The sequence below is a fragment of the Callorhinus ursinus genome, unplaced genomic scaffold, assembly GCF_003265705.2.
Source record: "Callorhinus ursinus isolate GAN/ISIS: 27379988/994484 unplaced genomic scaffold, GSC_fseal_2.0 scaffold6, whole genome shotgun sequence".
NCBI lineage: Eukaryota > Metazoa > Chordata > Mammalia > Carnivora > Otariidae > Callorhinus > Callorhinus ursinus.
The window spans coordinates 44,877,842-44,897,600 of NW_027397068.1; the positions used below are offsets into that span (position 1 = coordinate 44,877,842).

The 19,759-nt window shown below is 34.3% G+C and overlaps 1 protein-coding gene across 3 annotated transcripts in view; it reads right to left on the reverse strand.

Annotated features, from left to right (window-relative positions):
• Positions 1 to 19,474, reverse strand: part of THEMIS (thymocyte selection associated) — a 190,698-nt gene extending 171,224 nt beyond the window's left edge. For 2 of the 3 annotated variants that reach the window (XM_025865322.2, XM_025865324.2), the window contains exon 1: positions 19,204 to 19,474. In XM_025865322.2, the coding sequence (XP_025721107.1) occupies positions 19,204 to 19,294 (91 nt within the window). In that variant the 5' untranslated portion in view covers positions 19,295 to 19,474. The remainder of the gene's footprint in view (positions 1 to 19,203) is intronic. The other variant, XM_025865316.2, reaches the window with a different exon arrangement.
• Between the last annotated feature and the right edge of the window lie 285 nt (positions 19,475 to 19,759).

Genomic DNA, 19,759 nt, shown 5'->3' on the forward strand with positions numbered 1-19,759 from the left:
TAAAACATATGCCAGCATTCTATTTTTTAACTTCGTATTCCATAGTCAAGGTCAGTACTTAACAATAAATAGGTTAGAAATGTGTAAGTGTGAACACTCCACTACAGGTGTGAATAATGTACCCCACTGCACAAAAAAGTCCACACTTTGGAACATCTCCACTTAAGTAAACAACACAAAATATTTTCTGGCAGTTATTTTGCTCTACAGCTTTTGTATATAATGCAACTGAAATTATTCTTTTCTGAGCTGCTTTTGTTTGTTGTTCATGTACCTATTTTAGGACTTTTTCCTAAAATAAGGCCTGTTTGAGCTATCTTAGGGAGAAAGTATTCCATTCAAGCATACAAACAAAAAAGCACTGAACTTTTAAAAATTCTTTTACATTTTTAAACTTCAAATATTTTGATACTTATTTTTGTAAATGTAATATTTAATTTATACTGAAAGGGTAACTTCTCACTGATCCACAGTGTATGGCCTAAAGGCATTCTAGGGACCAAATTATACAGTAACTTAAGTGTCAAGCCTGAGATAACAAAACATGGTTCCAAAGTTTTCATAGAAAAAAAATTCAACATAATTTCAAACAATATTATACCCTAAAAGAATGTAGCTACAAATGTAATTTTTGCATATTATCAAATATAATTTCAATATATATGTTTAAATGAAACTGAGTAAAGTTTTCTGAATTCTATTCTGATAGTCATTTTAGTGTCCAACCATATGCCACTGGCAGGAACAGAGCAAATTTCTATTTATTTAATAAACCATTATCAATTTTAAATTTGGAGATATAACAAGCTTTACTTCATTTTAAAGCTCAGATAATAGGGGTGCCTGGATGGCTCGGTTGGTTAAGCATTTTCCTTCAGCTCAAGTCAGGATCCCAGGGCTCTCTGCTCAGTGGGCTGTCTGCTTCTCCCTCTCTTCCCCGCTGTCTGTCTCTCTCTCAGATAAATAAATAGTATCTTAAAATAAAAAAGCTCAGATAGAAAGTTTTCAATTTTCAGTATCTGTGAACTTAGGCTGTCCTAAATCTCAAAGCAGTTTCATAACTGTGAAGCTCAACAAAACATGTTACAAACATGCAGAAAAATTCTACTTCAGTAATAAATAAATAATTATTGTCTTTAATAAATAATTATAAATATACTGGGGCACCTGGGTGGCTCAGATGGTTAAGTGTCGACTCTTGGTTTCAGCTCAGGTCATGGTCTTGGGGTCATGAGATCATGAGATCAAGCCCCACGTCGGGCTCCTGGTCAGCGGGGAGCTTGCTTGAGATTCTTTCACTCTCCCTTTTCCCCCAGCCCCTCCCCATGCTCTCATGTGCACATGCTCTCTCTGTCTAAAATAAATAAATAAATATTTTCAAAATATATAAATAAATATATACGTAAGTATACGTTTATGTAGATAAATACTGGTATTGTTTTCACTTTGCTAAAATTCTTTTTAAAAAATGTAGCAGACCATATTTCATTAGATTTTTACATAATTTCATTCCTCCTAAGTCCACATGAACCACTATCAATGTTGTGAATACGTATTAAAAAGAGAAAAAAAGGTTTTTCTTGTCTGAATACTTAAAGCTCATGAAATATGAATAAATGCAAGTTGAAGACAATGCTATAATTTTCAAATTTGCCTTGATTTTACTACCATGCCCTTAGCTGAGTAAGCCTGAAGAAAATTAGTTTCAATTAGCCATAAAATAATTATGTTGGCATTAAAACAGGTGTAAATTTTTGCCATATGAACTCATATATGCATCAAATCCATAAAAGTCATGTTCATATAATGCACAATTCACTAAGTATCATTATTCAGTGTACTTAGTCAACCATTTTTAGAGTTAATTATTTAATGTCATACTTATCAAATTACAATCACAGTCATTAATCAGTAATAAGTTATTAAAAACACGAATGGTCTATAATGATAGGATTCACTACAAAATTTCAGAAACTCTTCAGGTGGTGGGCAGAGCAAGAAAAAACTCTAAGTTTTATCCTTGGGCCAGAGGTAGGTGATACGGCAAAAAGGTGGTCTTGAAAACGGAAATAATAATGAGCTCACAAGATACCTCCAAGGATTAAATGTTTTTATAAATATGAATTAAAAAATTTAAATAGGATTATATATGTACATTTATACATATGAACACTAAATTTGTGTACAGATGAGCATATATAAAGTTTCATCTATTTATTTATTTATTTATTTATTTATTTTTTATTTATTTATTTGACAGGGAGAGACACAGCGAGAGAGGGAACACAAGCAGGGGGAGTGGAGAGGGAGAAGCAGGCCTCCTGCCGAGCAGGGAGCCCTATGCGGGGCTTGATCCCAGGACCCTAGGATTATGACCTGAGCCGAAGGCAGATGCTTAACGACTGAGTCACTGAGGCACCCCTAGTTTCATTTATTTATATATGTTGTGTTAGATATATTTAGATATACTTATATATAGACATACACCTATATAAAATATATTTATATATGGTTACTCACCCAAATCTATATACAAAGGGCATAGCACACTGCTTGGCCCATAAATCTTCAGTATATAGGGCTACAGTTATAATTAATAACCTACCATAAACCATGTGCTGAAAGCAAACACTTATCCCTGACATTCTCTTCATCTAGCATTCTATCATTTCTTTTCATCAATGAACTACCTTACTTTTTCCCACCTCTCCACCAACAAACAGGATTTGAGGGTTTGGGGGGATTTTTGTTGTTGTTTGGCTTGACAGGCTCCTTCTCTGTCCATACCTCCTTGGTGTTCATTGAGACCCACATATTTCTTTGGACCTGACACATGGATTATAGGATAATCCCTGAAAAAACAAGTCTTCTTTCATCCACTTAAAATTTGTAATTATAAACCTGACAAGTCTACTACTCCTTTTAAGTCAGACATACTTTTTAATGGTTAAATGCTCATTTGCACCTGAATCTTCTGTAAGAGCTTTAAACTCATTGGACTATAACTGAATCATGCCTCCGTCTCCAAAACCACTGTTGCTCTTGTAATAATTCTTTAAAGTAATATTTTTTAATCATCTACCACATTTACTTAGTCCAGGAGCCTCAGGTCTGTCACCAACTCCTCCTTCTTGCTCACTGCTTCTCATATATTTTCAAGTTCAGAAGATTCTACCCAAAAAGACCATGGATTCTGTCTAGTCCCTATATCTGTATCTGCTTTTAACTTCCGGTGTTTGTCTCACATCTGGACAAACTATCATGGATGTGAGATTTTTCTTGCCTTTCTGATTTTTTTGCAAACAGAAAAACACACTATAAAGTAATATCTTTTTTATAGTTTCCTATTGATTACAGAATAAATTCAAATACCCTTTTATAGTTCAGAAGCCATTCAAAATATTTCCACAAATTACCTGATTACTTACTATTCCCTGAACTATTCTTGGACCATATCTTGAATGTTCAAACTTGTATAACATTCTAAGCACTTTTCTCTCATTCTGAGAACCTATTTATCTGTTCATCTTTCGTATAGGCTGCAGGGCCCAGCAAAAAATACCACCACCTCTTGTCAAGCTTTCTCTGACTTCTTGGGTGGTAAGTTGTGTTCTCCCCAGTGTTCTCAAAACAGTTCTTGTCTAGTAGAGCAACTTTTGCATTGTAAAATGCAAAATACTGATGAAAATACTGATTTTAAAAAAATCAATCTCCTTTTACTGACCTATGGAGTTCTTAAGGACAAAAACCATACTTTAGTCATTTATAGAAGGAAGAAAGTACAGAAGGAAGAAATGAAGAGAGATAGATATGTAATCTTCAAAATAATTTCCATGATTTCAACACATTTTGGAGGGAGAAAGAAATAAAATATTTAATACATTCAAAATATGGTACTTAAAATTTTTACCGCCCAAAAGGGGAGAAACATCTTCACAGTATTTAAAATCTGCTATAACAAACACTTTTGAGCATTATATTTATGGACTCATTGAAGCAAAACTATGCTCTGACTTCTGCAAACATGTGGTTTCATCAGCATTGTCCTTCTCGATAAAAAGTGAAAAACAAAGAGTGATGGTGTCTAAATTCATTGTGAAGAGGAGAATTCTAGCATTGTTTTAGTTGTTTTTGCTAATTTAGATTGGTTTCTCCGTGTTCCCAATTCTTTTTTTTTTTTTAAGATTTTATTTACTTATTTAACAGAGAGAGAGAGCACAAGAAGGGGGAGCGGCAGGGAGAGGGAGAAGCGGGGCTCGATCCCAGGACCTGGGATGATGACCTAGGCCAAAGGCAGCTGCTTAACCAACTGAGCCACCCAGGCACCCCTCTATGTTCCCAATTCTTTCAAGAGTAAATTGCAATGTCCAAAAGGCCCTTATATGGTTCTCCACAATTTCTCCTCTGATATAATTTCCGATTACTCTCCCCTTCCTTCCAGTCTCACTGGTTTCTCACTTTTTATGAAATATGCCAATACATCCCTGCTGAAGATGTTCCCTCAGCTTATAGGGTCATTCACCCAGATATCTGTTTAGATAAATAACTCCCTCACCTCTCTCAACTACAGAAAGCCTTTTCTACCTGAGTTGTTCCTGTGGAGAAATTTGGTTTGTTCCTCCATTACTTGAATTTAAGTCTTTAGAAAATTCTGGCTAACTCAACTGGATTTTAGATGTAAAGATAAGAGATAAACCTTTTCTAAAAGAAAGCTATGCAGTAAAGGATTGAAATGCTCAAACCCTGCACATTCCAAAGAAAGGACTAGCCCTTTGACAGGCTTCTAAGAGATAAAATCTAAGTCCTTGGAATATCCTGCCAGAAAACAATATTTCTGTATATCTGGCTTCTTGGACTACACCAGATAGTGTATGATAACAACGTGATTTATGGTGACTGCCTGTTTTTATTCACATGGATCCTGGATGACACTATCACTTGACCTCTGGAAAGGCTGGACACTCAGGAGCTAGGGTGTGTTATACAAATACTCCACACCTATGTGACTGCTCCAATAAAAACCCTGGACATGAAGGCACAGATGAACTTCCCTAAATTGGAAATACTTTGTGTTGTGACACATTAGTGCTAAGAGAATTAAGCGTTCTCCATATATCTCCACTAGGAGAGGACAGCTGGCAGCTTGTGCCTGTTTTCTCATGAACTCTGCCCTATATTATACTTTTTTCCTTTGCTGACTTTAATCTGTATCCCTTTCCTGCAATATACCATAATTCTGAGTGTGACAGCTTTACTGAGTTCTGTATTTCTAAAAAAATCATCAAAACTAGAAGTCATCTGGGTAGCTCCCCCAACACAAAGCATAGGAAGAAGCTTTTGTGATCTTGGGTTAGTAACATGAGAATAAAAGCATGAGCCCTAAAGAAAAAAAATTGATAAATCAGACTTCATCAAAATTTAAAATTTTTTTGTTTCAAAAGATAACATTAAGAAAATGAGAAGGCAATCCACAGAAGGGAAGAAAATATTTGCAACTGTATATCCAGAATACAGAAATAATTTTTATACACATCTTTATATAAAAAATAATAATTTTGTATGCAGAAATAACTCAATAACAAGAAGACAAACAATTAAAGATGGGCAAACAATTTGAAGAGATATTTCATTTAAAAAGCACAACTTGCTATTAAGTACAGGAAAAAGATGTTCAACACCATTTGTCATAAGAAAATTCAAATTAAAACTACAATGAGATACTATTGGGCAAAACATAAAAGATAGACAATACCAAGTTTTGGTAAGATTTTGGAGAAACTGAAATCCTAATATATTATAAATGGAAATGTAAAATGATACATTATTTATAGTATCTCCAAAAGGGAATAATACAAGTGTCCTTTAACTGGGTGTTGGATAAACAAAGGTGGTATATCCATACAATAAAACGCTATTTAGCAGTAACAAGGAACAAAATACCTATACATGCTACAACATGGATGAACCTCAAAAACATTATGCTAAGTAAAAAGAGCTAGAGGCAAAAAAGTATATATTTTATATGAAATGTCAAGGAAAAGCAAATTTATAGACAGAAAGCAGATGAGTGGTTGCCTGGGGCTGGAAGCGACCATTATTGGCAAAGAGTCCAGGAGACTTCTTTGAGGAGATGGAAGTGGTCTACAATCAGTGGTGGTTGCACAACTCTATAAATTTTACTAAAAATAATTTAATTGTACACTTACAGTGGGTGAATTTTATAGTTTAGAAAATTTTACCTCAATTAAACTATAAGAAAAATCTTGTAGGACAAGACAGAAAAATAAACAACAAATAATTTACATAGTATGTAAGAAAGAGATAGATGTTTTGCTACAAACAAAGTGAAGAACATAATAAGGATAGGGAATATAGGGAAGGAAGGTGGAAAATTTGCAGTATCAAATAGAGTGGTCAGGGTAAGCCTCACAGATAAAGGAGTTAGTCAACATGACATCTCGGTAGAAGAACTTGCCAGGCCAAGAGAAGAGCATGAGCAAAGCTTTAAGTCAGGGGCACATCCCCAAGTTTGAGGAACAGTGAAGAGGCAGGCATGGCTAGAAGACTGGTAAACGGGCACCTGGGTGGCTCAGTTGGTTAAGCGACTGCCTTCGGCTCAGGTCATGATCCTGGAGTTCCGGGATCGAGTCCCGCATCGGGCTCCCTGCTCAGCAGGGAGTCTGCTTCTCCCTCTGACCCTCCCCCCTCTCATGTGCTCTCTCTCTCTCTCTCTCTCTCTCTCTCTCTCTCATTCTCGCTCTCTCAAATAAATAAATAAAATCTTAAAAAAAAATAGAAGACTGGTAAACAAGGAATTCATATAATCAATGGGAGCCAGGAGAAAAAAATATAGGGCCTTATTACCCATTGTAATAGTTTTTATTTTAAAACAAATGGAGAGCCACTGGAGGCTTTTTAACAGGAGTGGCATAATCAGATGTACAATTTCAAAGTGTGACTCTGGATGCTATGTAGAGAATAAATTTTAGGTATGAACGAGTAGAAGCAGGGAGACCGATTCAGTGTATATTTTGATAATCCTGGCAATAAATTATGGTGGCTTGAACCAAGAAGCTTGTGGGGGGAAAAAACAGAACATGGGGAAAGGGATTTTGGCATCAATTTTTCTCTTTTTAAAAGTTAACTCAGAATTTCATAAAAGTTAGAAGGGAATACATCAAAATTTTAATAGTATTTCTCTGTTTGATGAAGTTATTGATAATTTTGTGTTTCTGCATTTTCCAATTTGCCAGTCATGTGCATGCACTATTTCTATAAAGCAGAAAAAGAAATTGTCTCAATATCCAGTTCACTGAACATGATCATAATTCAAACAAACTTTCTTTTTTGCCAAATTTTTAAGTCAAAATGGTTACATACATGAAGCAAATAGTGATAAACAGTAATGTTAGCAACATGGAGAGTAGTTAAAGAAGCAACAGATAATGTTTCCTGACCACAGAGTGGTGAACTCACTTTCTCATGAACATGCAGTAGCATTATTACCAAGTAACTTTCCTGGCATTACAGGACTCTCTCCAGTGTATGTCTGATGTCTAATTTTTTTAATTGATAATAAGTACAGTTCCAATCATAATAAATATAACCTTTATCAATCAGGAAAGCTAAGTTTGTGCTCATATAACAAATAATCTCAAAGTCTTAAGAGATTTAAACAATAAAGGTATATATCTTATTCCACTACCTGTCCACGACAGGTGGATGAGGGTGAGCTATCTAATAATTGTAGTCATTTAGGGACCCAAAATGTCAAAGGCTCCATTTTGACATGGTCTACCACAATGAAATATGTAAAATTATGAACTGGTTCGTAAGGCATCTCCTTCCAATGATACACATTACTTCTGCTCTCATTCCACGGGCCAATGCAAGGCCTGTGGCAATCCTATAATGTACTCCAAAGGGGAAACTGGAATAAATGAACACCAATTTTTTTATTCTTCAATAAAAAGAATATAAATGGTGATTAAACTATTTCATTGGTGATAAACTATTCTTTCAAAGAATTGAACATGATAGGATGACACAAGTCAGGTAATCTATAATTATAATTATTCAGGAACTAGTTTACCCAGTGCTCTTTAATCTGGGATTTGTGATAGCAATTATGTTATCTCCTAACACAGATCTCTAAAGTAGGCTACATACTCCACAGAGTATTAAAGATGTGCGTTAAGAGAAGAAAATATGAACTTCAATTCATGTTCATTTCTACATAAAACAAATACGAAAATTAAGCTGTACTGTAGTTAATATAAATGTTTTCCAATATTTAACTTTATTTTTTTTAAGTTTTATTTATTTAAGTAGTCTCTATACCCATTATGGGGCTTGAATTCACAAACCTGAGATCAAGAGCTGTATGCTTTTCTGAATGAGCCAGGCAGACACCCCTCTAACATTTAATTTTAAACTTTACTAATATTTACTATTAAAAAAATCCTAGTTTATTCCTACATCAAATGGTCACATGACACATATAATCTACATTATACTAAGTAAGATTGGGAATTCCAAAAAATAAGAGTTAAAAGAACTGTCCTAATCAAGAAAAAGGAATCATTGTGTACCGCTGGTGGGAAAGCAAACTGGTACAGCCACTGTGGAAAACAGTATGGAAGTTCCTCAAAATGTTAAAAATATAACTACCCTATGATCCAGTAATTGCACTGCTGGGCGCAATTGTATCCAAAGAATACAAAAACACTAATTCGAACAGTTATATATGCACCCCTATGTTTATGGCAGCATTATTTACAATGACCAAGATATGGAAGCAGCCCAAGTGTCCATCAATAGGTAAATGTGGTATAAAGAAGATGTGGTGTATGTACAATGGAATACTATTCAGGTTTCAGGGATGAAATCTTGCCATTTGCAACAACATGGATGGATCTAGACAGTAAAGTAAGTCAGTCAGAGAAAGACAGATACCATATGATTTCACTCATATGTGGAATTTAAGAAACAAATGAACAAAGGGGGGAAAAAAGAGAGAGACAAACCCAAAAGCAGACTCTTTAACTCTAGAGAACAAACTGATGGTTATCAGATGGGAGGTGGGTGGCGGGATGGGTGAAATAGGTGATGGGGTTTAAGAGTACACTTATCTTGATGGGCCCTGAGTAATATATGGAACTGTTGAATCACTGTATTGTACACCCGAAACTAACATTGTATGTTAACTATACCGGAACTAAAATTTAAAAAAATAATTGTCCTAATCATTCATTTACTTACAATACTTCCATATAATGGATTTTATATGCATCAAGTTAAGTTGATTTAAGAATTGTTATAATCTAATTTTAACTACACTAACTCTCACAAAATAGACAATAACTTTGCAAGATGCTCACAAAGACACTTGAGAACTGAAGACTACAGAGCCTATCAAGAAGAAAATGGCCCAGTGACACATCTATTCCTAGTACAAACTTGTCATCAGCTGCATACAATTGCTATCTAAAGAAACTGCCAAAATCAGATTAATAAGATCATTTCACATGTAGATTGATAGCCACCAAAACTAATGAAAATCTGCTCTAAGTATATATTATATATAGTACATACTATTAATTTTATCTTTATTCTCTTAAAATTTGAATTACCGTGTATGTTTTAGAATGACCATAAATATCAATAAAGAAATACATATAATAAGGGTACATGCTCATTTTTTTTAACTGATGAAGTTTGTGATCAATAAAGTCCTGATCAGTGAAGTCACAGATGGGGCATTCCAGCCATGAGCTCACTCTGTGGCCAAAACTGGCTTTTCAGTTGTCTACTTGAAATTTCTACGTGGATAACCAGATTTTTACATGTCACATGACCATTACAGAACTTTGCCATTCTCCACTGAAGCTCTCTTCCCCTGGTCTCCACAGCCACTCTGTCAAATGCACAAACATCGATCTTCTCTTATGACGTTCTTCTATATGTTCGAGGTGACAGGAATATTTTTCTCCTCCTCAGACTAAGCTCTTTTTGGTCTCCCGATGTTTATACTAGCTTTTCAGTCTGTCTGGAACACTCATCTTCTAGATCTTTTCTTGGCTAATTGCTTCTCATCACTCAGGCCTCTGCCCCTAAATCAGTTCTTTAGAGTGGCTTCCCCACCCAGCAGTATATTATGTATAGCTAGAGCCTTCAAGGCCGGCAAAATCTGTGTCTCCTCACGTCCTCAGCCTCATCTCACATCATCCTCCCCTCAGTTGCTCTGCTTCTTTCTCACTGGCTTTCTCTGAGTTGCCCAATTAGATGAAGAAAGCCATTATGTGGTTTGCTCTTGCTCTGTCCTCTGTGGGAATGTTCTTCCAGATATGCTCAAGGGCTTATTTCTTCAGTTTATTCTGGCCCCTACTCAAATTTCATCTCATCAGAGATACCTGCCTTAATCATCCTATCAAAAACTCATCCCTTCTGTCTGCCTCAGTTTACTTTCTATCTACTTAGTTTTTCATGGCACTTGTAAATATTTTAAATCGATCATTTGTTTGTCATTTGTCCTATTCATTGTACTATAGGCTCCAATAGGATAGGAGCTTTGTGTTTTTCCCCCACTGTAATTCTAGCTTGTTGAACAATGCCTGATCAATATTATTGTAATTTATATACGCTATTCCATGCTGAGGCTCACTTGATGCTTCTCTGTAAAACATGCTGCTATGATCATTGTAGTAAATCATTATTCTTGCTTTTTGTAATTGTATTTTAAGTTAATTTCTGGAGGTCAGATGTTTAAACACATTATATGTTGACACATATTGCTCAATTGATTCCTAGAAAGTCTGTAATGGTTTACATACCCACTGATCATGCCTCCTCTCATTTCTGTACATTCTTGCCTACAAGTTTTGTGAATCTTTTTAATATCTGTGATCTAAGAGGTGATTAAGAATGATTTATTATTTATTTGCATTTTATGGTTAATAAATTTGAAAAAATTTTATAATTTCTGGCATAGGAATTGCCTTTAACATATTTTTCCATTTTAAAATTTTTATTCATTATTGTTTATTATTATTTAATGATTTTTATACACATTTATGTATTTTTTATTAAGGAATTTTTCTATTTCACAAGTTCAATTTTTCATTTTTTAAAATCCCTAGTTTAATATATTCTTTTATGGTTTTTCTGAGTGTTTTTTTGTTAATGTTTTAACTTTTAATGTTTTTTCTCCATATTTAATTTATGTTGGTACATGTAACAGCAGTAGAATTCAAACTAGTTTTATTTTACTTTTTAGAAATTGCTGATCAGTTTTCCTCATTCTACACCACCATTATGGTAATCATAATAATAGTTAAGATTTCCTGTAAGGTATCTATGGGCCAGTCATTTTGCTAAATATTTTACATAAAATCGCTTAATTAATCTTCATATCAATCTTCAGGGTTATGACTAAGCCTATTTTTCTTGAGAGAAGGACAAAGCAAATGTCAAACATTATAAGTTGACTGTGAAATCATCTTTCATTTGTGATAGCTAGCAGGCAGAGTCTTGAATTTTTAACCCAGTTTTATGCTTCATATCAATAGGGTAATTTAATATGAGCAGCATGTTATTAGAGTATTATCCTGCCTATTATTACCGTGGTTAAGTTGGGAGCATTGAAACCACTACTACAGAACTTCATGTCAGCCTTTCTCAAGTTCCCTCAAACCTCCCTTCCCCCAAAATCTCCTGTCATGGAGTCATAACCATGGGATGGGCAAAACCTGGTTCCACTTTCTACACTATTAGAAGAAGCAAAAAGAAGATAAAGAATATGTTTCCCTGCACTAAAAACAAGAGACCCCAAAATATTGAAAGTAGATATTCCAAAAGAAAACTGGAGATTATTATTATCTAACAAAATAGAACGTAATAAAAAAATCATATAGGAAAAAGGATGATAAAAATAAGAGTAAGAAGATTAACCCTCATTAACATAAGCACATGCAACAACTCAACCTCAAAAATAAAAGACAGAAATGAGGAATGATCTAGATAAATGAACTGTTGAAGGATTTCTTTTATATAATCCTTTCAGGAAATGACAGATAAAGCAGATGAAAAATATGCAGTGAGAGCAAGATCCAAACAAAACAATTAAAAACTCAAGCTACTTGGTATATACAGAGAAATGTTATACCAAACAACAAAACATATGCTTTCTTTGAACACATGTGAAATACTTCCAAAATAGGATATGCTTCATACCATAAAGTAATGGAAGCCTTAATCAATTTCAAAGAAACAATATAGTGCAGACTATTGTTTTCTAACAACATACAACAAAATTATTAATTACAATCAAAAGAAAAGCTAAGAATAGCTAAATAGCTAAAGAAATCCCATATTAACAATGGAACATTACGCAGCCATCAAAAAAACCCCGAAATCTTGGCATTTGCGACAACATGGATGGAACTAGAGGGTATTATGCTAACCGAAATAAGTCAATCAGAGAAAGACAAGTATCATATGATCTCACTGATATGGGGAATTCTTAATCTCAGGAAACAAACTGAGGGTTGCTGGAGTGGTGGGGGTGGGAGGGATGGGGCAGCTGGGTGATAGATTTTGGGGACGGTATGTGCTATGGTGAGTGCTAATGAAGGGGGGGTGAATTGGAGGGGGAGACAAACCATGAGAGACTATGGACTCTGAGAAACAAACTGAGGGTTTTAGAGGGGAGATGGGTGGGGGGATGGGCTAGCCTGGTGATGGGTATTAAGGAGGGCACGTTCTGCATGGAGCACTGGGTGTTATATGCAAACAATGACTCATGGAACACTACGTAAAAAAAATAATTAATTAATTAAAAAAAAAGAAATCCCATATTATCAGTAAATAAATAAAATAGTCATTGGATTAAAAGAAATAAACTGTGAACTGCATAATAGAGAAAATACTACCTGACAAAATTCACAAGAAACAAATAAATACTTAGAGGAAAAATTAGTTTTACACTATAATCAAGAGAATCAAAAATGTCTTTAAAATGACTACTGATTCAACCTAGGATACTAGAGAACAAGCAAGGGAGCAAAAAGAGAAACAAAAGAAAGAAAAATAATGAAAATCAAGTCAGAAATCTATGAAAGAAGCAAAAGAAAATGACATAATAACAAAACCAAATTCAGATTGTCCTCCAAAAAATTCTGTGGTCGGTCAATAGTTCTTATAGGAGAATTCTAACAAATTATAAGGAAAAATTCAGAAGCTTTTTTTTTTAATTACCCAGAAAATAGAAAACAACAAAAATCTCTCTAGCTAATTTTAGGAAGCTAGTGTTGCCTTGAATTGAAAACAGATGAATTTATTGGCTCATTTCAAATATGATTAAATGCAAAAATCTTAAATATCAGACTTCTACAATTGTATTTTGAAAATGTATATGTAATATGAAAGGATTCTTCAACTCAAAAAATTTTTTTTTAAAGATTTTATTTATTTGTCAGAGAGAGAGAGAAAGAGAATGAGTGAGGGGGGAGGGGCAAAGGGAGAAACAGGCTCCCCGCTGAGCTAGGAGCCCCATGCAGGACTCCATCCCAGGACCCTGGGATCATGAGCTGAGTGGAAGGCAGATGCTTAACCAACTGATTCATCCAGGCATCCCAAAAATCCTTTTTTTTAAGATTAATTTTATTCATTTATTTTTTAGATTACATTTATTTATTTGATAGAGAGAGAGCACGTGCATAAGCAGGCAGAGCAGCAGACAGAGGGAGAGGGAGAAGCAGGCTCCCCGCTGAGCATGGAGCCCAATGCAGGACTTGATCCTAGGACCCTGAAATCATGTCCTGAGCCAAAGGCAGATGCTTAACTCACTGCACCACCCAGGTGCCCCAGATTTATTTTATTTTTTAGAGAGAGAGAGTCTGTGTGCACATGAGTGGGCATGCAAGTGGGAGGGGGGCAGAGAGAATCTTCAAGCCGACTCCCTACTGAGCAAGGAGCCCCATGCAGGGCTAGATTTCAGGACCCTGAGCTCATGACCTGAGTGTAAACCAAGAGTCAGACATTTAACTGCCTGAGCCACCCAAGTGCCCCTCAACTCAAAAATTCTTTAAAGGTAATGTACATTAACAGACTAAAGGAACCAAAGTACATTATTATCTTAATCAATGAAGAAAAAATATTCATTGAGTTCAATATCTACTTATTATGAAAACACCTAGAAAGCAAGGAATAGATGAAAACTTCCTTAATTTAGTGAAGGTTAAATACCAATTTCAGAACCTAACGCTTAAAGAAAGAATTTTTGATGTATTTCCTTTATGATTAGGAATTAGACAAGGATTTCCATTATTGCTTCTATAGTACTGGAGGCCCTGGACTACACTATAAAGGTGAGGGGGAAGAAAATTTTGTAAAACATAGTAGGAAAGGGATGTATCTCTTGATACTTTCTAATGATATCAATATCTATAGGATTTTAGGAAAACCAATGAAATAAAAAAGATAAACTATTAGAATTAATAAGAGAGTTCATCAGTACTATTGATAATTTACTTGATTCCTTTATGTCAGTGATAGTCAATGAGAAAACAGAAGAAATATGATCATCAGTCAATATAGCAATACATATATACATGTTTATGTGTGTGCATTCTAGGAACTAGTCTAGAAGACATTTTATTGGACTCTAATACCTTATCTAGATGGGTTTTTTGTTTTTGTTTTAATGAGAGAAACTATGCTCATAGATACGAAGACCTTATTATTTAAAAATCTGAAGTCATAATTAAAAGATCTCTATATTAGAAATCCCAGCTCAGAATCGCTTCATTTGGAAGTCTCCTAAATATTTAAATGAGAAGAAACACTAAATTTGCATATTTTTAGAAGACTAGAAAAAGACTATCCAAGAAATTCTATTAAGTTCAACATAACTCAGTACAAAAACATGGCTAAGATATTACAAGAAATAAACATTGTAAGCTGATTTAATTCTCTAAAAGAGATACAAAAATCCTAAAAGAAAAAAATTAGTAAACCAAATTTAGTGTTATAGGACCAGATTGGTTTTATTCCACAGGGAAAAGGCTTATTCAACATTTTAAAAATCAATCAATATAAAAAACATATAATCATCACAAAAGTCATTGAAAGAATGTGTGTTAAATTAAACATACATTCATGATTTTTAAAAATTATCAGAAAACTAGAAACTTATTTAACTTAAAACATACTTCAAGATGAATTATTGAAATCTCTCTGTGGTTGTGAATGAGATAGGGAGGGTTTTTTTAATCATTACTCCTATTCAGTATTACAGTAGAAGCACTAGTCAGTTCCTTAACTGAGGAAAAAAAATACAATAATTGGAAGGAAGAAATGAGATCCATCAATATTCATATAATACATAAATGTGTACATAACAAATCCAAAATAATCTAAGGATATTATTTTTAGAATTCAACAAACATAACAAAGAGAAAATGAAAGTTTCAAAAGATATTATTTAAAATGGAATGAAAAAATCAAATTAAGAATAAAAGGAAGTACAAGAACTCCACAAACAAAAGCTAGAAAATGAAGAGATCTATATAACTAGATAGCTGTACTAGGTTTATGGGTCAGAAGACATAATTTAAAATGATGCCAATTCTCTCTAAACCAAGGCATCGCTAAGCAAAATGCCAAGAAGATTTTGCGAAAGTTTATAAGTTAATTCTAAAATGTATATGAAAATTCAAACTGCCCAACTTGAAGGAGAATAATAAACTGGAAGAACTTACTCTACAGTATAATTCTCAAATTTGGCTGCCTATTATAATCATCAGGAATATCTTTCAAAACCTGATGGTGATACCTTATTTCTTATATAATTAAATCCTTATCTTTGAGGAGAGATCCAGCATCGATATTTTTTATATTTTCCAGGTGTTTCATGTGCATCCAAGTTTGAGAACCACAGCTTTTGCAGCATATTATCATATATAATATAATATAAATTATGTATTGTTCCAAACCTGCATTAATTAAGATAGCATGAAATTAATGTAAGGATAGCAATTAGTTGAATGGGACAGAATAGAAGCTATGGAAAGAGTCCCACACATGTATGGACACTGCTTATGACTCATGTAGCACAGTAAGGCAGTAGGAAAAAGGCAGTTTTTCAATCAAAGTCACTGCACCAATTGGCTCTATAAAGGAAAAAATAAACACTGATCTCAACCTCAAATCATATACAAAAAAAATCAATTCTAGATCTAAAGGAGGGAGTAAGCAATGGAATAGATGCTAAGACAATATCTTCATGAACTTAAGGTAAAGAAAATCTCTGACAACACACAAAAAGGAAAATAATTATAAAATGACTATACTAATACTAAAATTAAAAACTTCCATTCATCAAAAGCTGCCATTTAAAAAATGAAGTGTCAATCTATAGACTAAGAGAGGACATTTGCAACACAAGTAACTGACAAGAAGGTCAGGACCCCCTATATATATATACATATATACATACGTGTGTGTGTGTGTGTGTGTGTGTGTGTGTTTGTATCAATAATAAGAAGTTGTAAAATCCAATAAAGAAATGAGCAAGAAACATGAATGCTCTCTTCATAAAACAGCATTTCTGGGGGCACATGGCTCAGTAAGTGGAGCTTGCAACTCTTGATCTCGGATTTGTGAGTTTGAGCCCCACACTGACTGTGGAGCTTACATAAAAAACAAAATCCTTAAAAAAAAAAAAAACATTTCCAAAAGGTCAAGAAACATATGAAAAGGTGACCAATCTCATTAGTCACCAGGGAGATGCAAACTCAAACCATGAGCTACCATTATACTCTTACCAGAATAACTGCAATTATGAAGACTGATAACATCAAGTATTGCCAAAGATATGGATTAATTGGGACTCCCATACATACACTGCTGGTGGGAATGCAAATTAGTATAACTACTTTGAAAACTTGTTTTACATTATCTATCAAGGCTGAACATACACATACCATATGACATGGCAATTCCACTTATTTATATAGCCAACTAAATGCATAGACATGTGAACACATATGTAGAGACATATGAACACACTTATACAAGAATGTTCATGACAACGTTACTGGTAACAGCTCCAAACTGGAAATAATCCAAATGCCCATTAGCAATAGAATGGATAAATAAATTGTGGTATAGTTAACCAAGAGAATATTGAAATACACACTGAAATGAACAAGCTATATAGAACATTATGGATTGATTTTTACAAAGATAATGTTGAACATATATGCCAACCAAAAAAGAATACATACTATAATTTTTTATTTATGTAAAGTTCATAAATGGACAAAAGTCAAGATAATTGTTACCTTTGGGGAAGATGGTGGATAATGATTGAGAAAAGGCACAAACTGGGGCTTTCAGAATATTTGCAATTTTCTATTTCTTGACTTGAGTGTTGGTTATATAAATGTGTTTACTTTGTGAAAACTCATCAAACTGAACATTCTTTTCTCTTAATTGAAGTATAACACAGTAGTAAAGTATTAAAGAATGAAGATGGTCAGAACACATGGAGAGACAAGCTATCTTCTTTTGTAAGACTTAACATAAAAATGTCAATTTTTCTCAAGTTAATCTATAAACTCAATACAATCTGATGCAAATCGTAGTAGGATTTCTTAAGTAACAAATTAACTTCTTTGAAAACATAATTAAAAGGCCTATGAAAGGCTAAGTCAACTTAGAAAAAAGGAGTAAAAACAAGGAACTGGTCTATCCATGAAATATATTTTAACACTTAGCCTGGAACCATTGTTACACACATAGGGTGATTTGGGCACAACTGAAAAATAGACCAGTGGAATGGAAGAAATATTTCAGAGACAGACTAATCCAGATGTGAGCACATACTATGATTTAAAGTAGCAACACAAACCAATCGGGAAAGGATGACTACCTAGTAAATGGTACTGGGAAATTAGGTTTATTATATGGAAAAATCTAAAATTGGATCCCTCTACACTGCATCACAAAGTGTCTTCCAAGTGGATTAAAAACTAAATGAGAAATATAAAACTGTAAAGTTGATATACAATAATAAAGAAAAATATCTTTGTAACTTCTTATGCAAAGCTTCAAAAGCACAAACCATGAAACAAAAAAAATGATGTGGGGCTGGCTTAGGAACAAAGATACATTTCATAATATTGTGTACATGGAAAAATATAGTCTGATTCCATATAATCAATTTACAAATGAATTAAACAAAACCCTATGTTAAGCTGATGATGACAGCAGGTGAGTGTACGTGTGTATGAACTAGATCTGACATTTGTCAACCTTTATTTCATAATATAATATCTAAAATATTATTTTGTCTATGAACAGGAAAGATGTGCCTACCAACAGTTATTTAACTTAATTTCTCAGTAGTTCTTCTGGATCTAATTCTACCACTCTTGTGACCAGAAATATGTTTTTTCCTAGAAAATAACTCTTTGTCTTGCATGTATTCAAACTCACTCCTTAAAGATTTTAGGGTATATTTTGTAGGCTTTAACATTCTTTCACTGAATTAACATAGTAAGTCGCCTCAAAACACACTAAGATTACTCAAGAATCTTAGTTGAACTCTGACTTTTCAACATAGATTCTTAAAAATTATCTTGTGATTAGTAGATATTAATTCCTATACCTTCAAATAAGAATGTCATTATTTAAGGAATTAGAGGAGTTAGGCCACTACAGAATAAGTGGGAGAAACGTTGGCGTCAACATTGCGAAGTGTTTAAGAGTTGGGTTAGTTTTTCTTTCTAAACACTGTGTTTTTAATAGTTGTTTTTGTTTAAAGAAAAAAAACACTAAATTTTATTTTTTATATTCTAGAAACATAAACATGGATAGTAACTTTTCACTCCTGGAGTATAACCTATTTCAAAGAGAGAAATAATTCACCATTCATGTTGGGACTGTTTGAAGGCCTATAAAAAACCTCAAAAAGCTTCACACAATTCCTTTTCCCTACCTACCTTGGAGTCCTATCTAGTTTCTTCTCTCTAGCACTCTTGGATTGTAACCATTTGTCAGTTAATTACTTTCCCCTCTTTTGTGATTACCTTTCTTTCAGTGGGACTCATATATTTTCTATTAAAATGTCCCCCTCCAATTCCCAAGAATGCATACCTTATAAGCACTTTCTAGCCAGCCAAGAGATAGGAGGGTGCTTACCTTCAAAATAGATGCCTGACTGGACTTCTAGGACCCTGGGAAGGGTCCTGAGGTCAAGGGAGTGAACAAATTCTTCCAGCGACAATGCCATTACTCTGGCTTGGGTCTTGTGCAATCCAGGCACTTATAAAAGCTCCTGCCTTCTGGCTGTCACTTGTTTGCAGCTGTTGTCCCTGCTGGTCATTCCTCCTTCAGGCAGGCAAGAATGTCACCCTAGAGTCTCACTAGGGTGGAGTAGCTCTATGTGGGGAGGACTGTGAGGAGGGAAGGAGGAGGCAGAGGACAAAAGGTGTGACAGCTCTTTTTGTTCTCATTGTGGCTTCATTTCCTTCTGACACTGAAGCAGAACAGGATGGGGAGGCGGATGAGCATGTTTGAACAGACAATGCCCCAAAAATATGAGAGTTGTTAAGCAGCTCACTGTCTGCTGCCAGTCCAGGTGTGCATCTACAACACTGGCAAGACTGTTTGGAGTTAGGGCTGCTTGCGGCTTTTTGAAACGGAAAAGAACAGGAATACAGGACTAGAGTCTAATCTTAAAAATGGCACCCTGTTA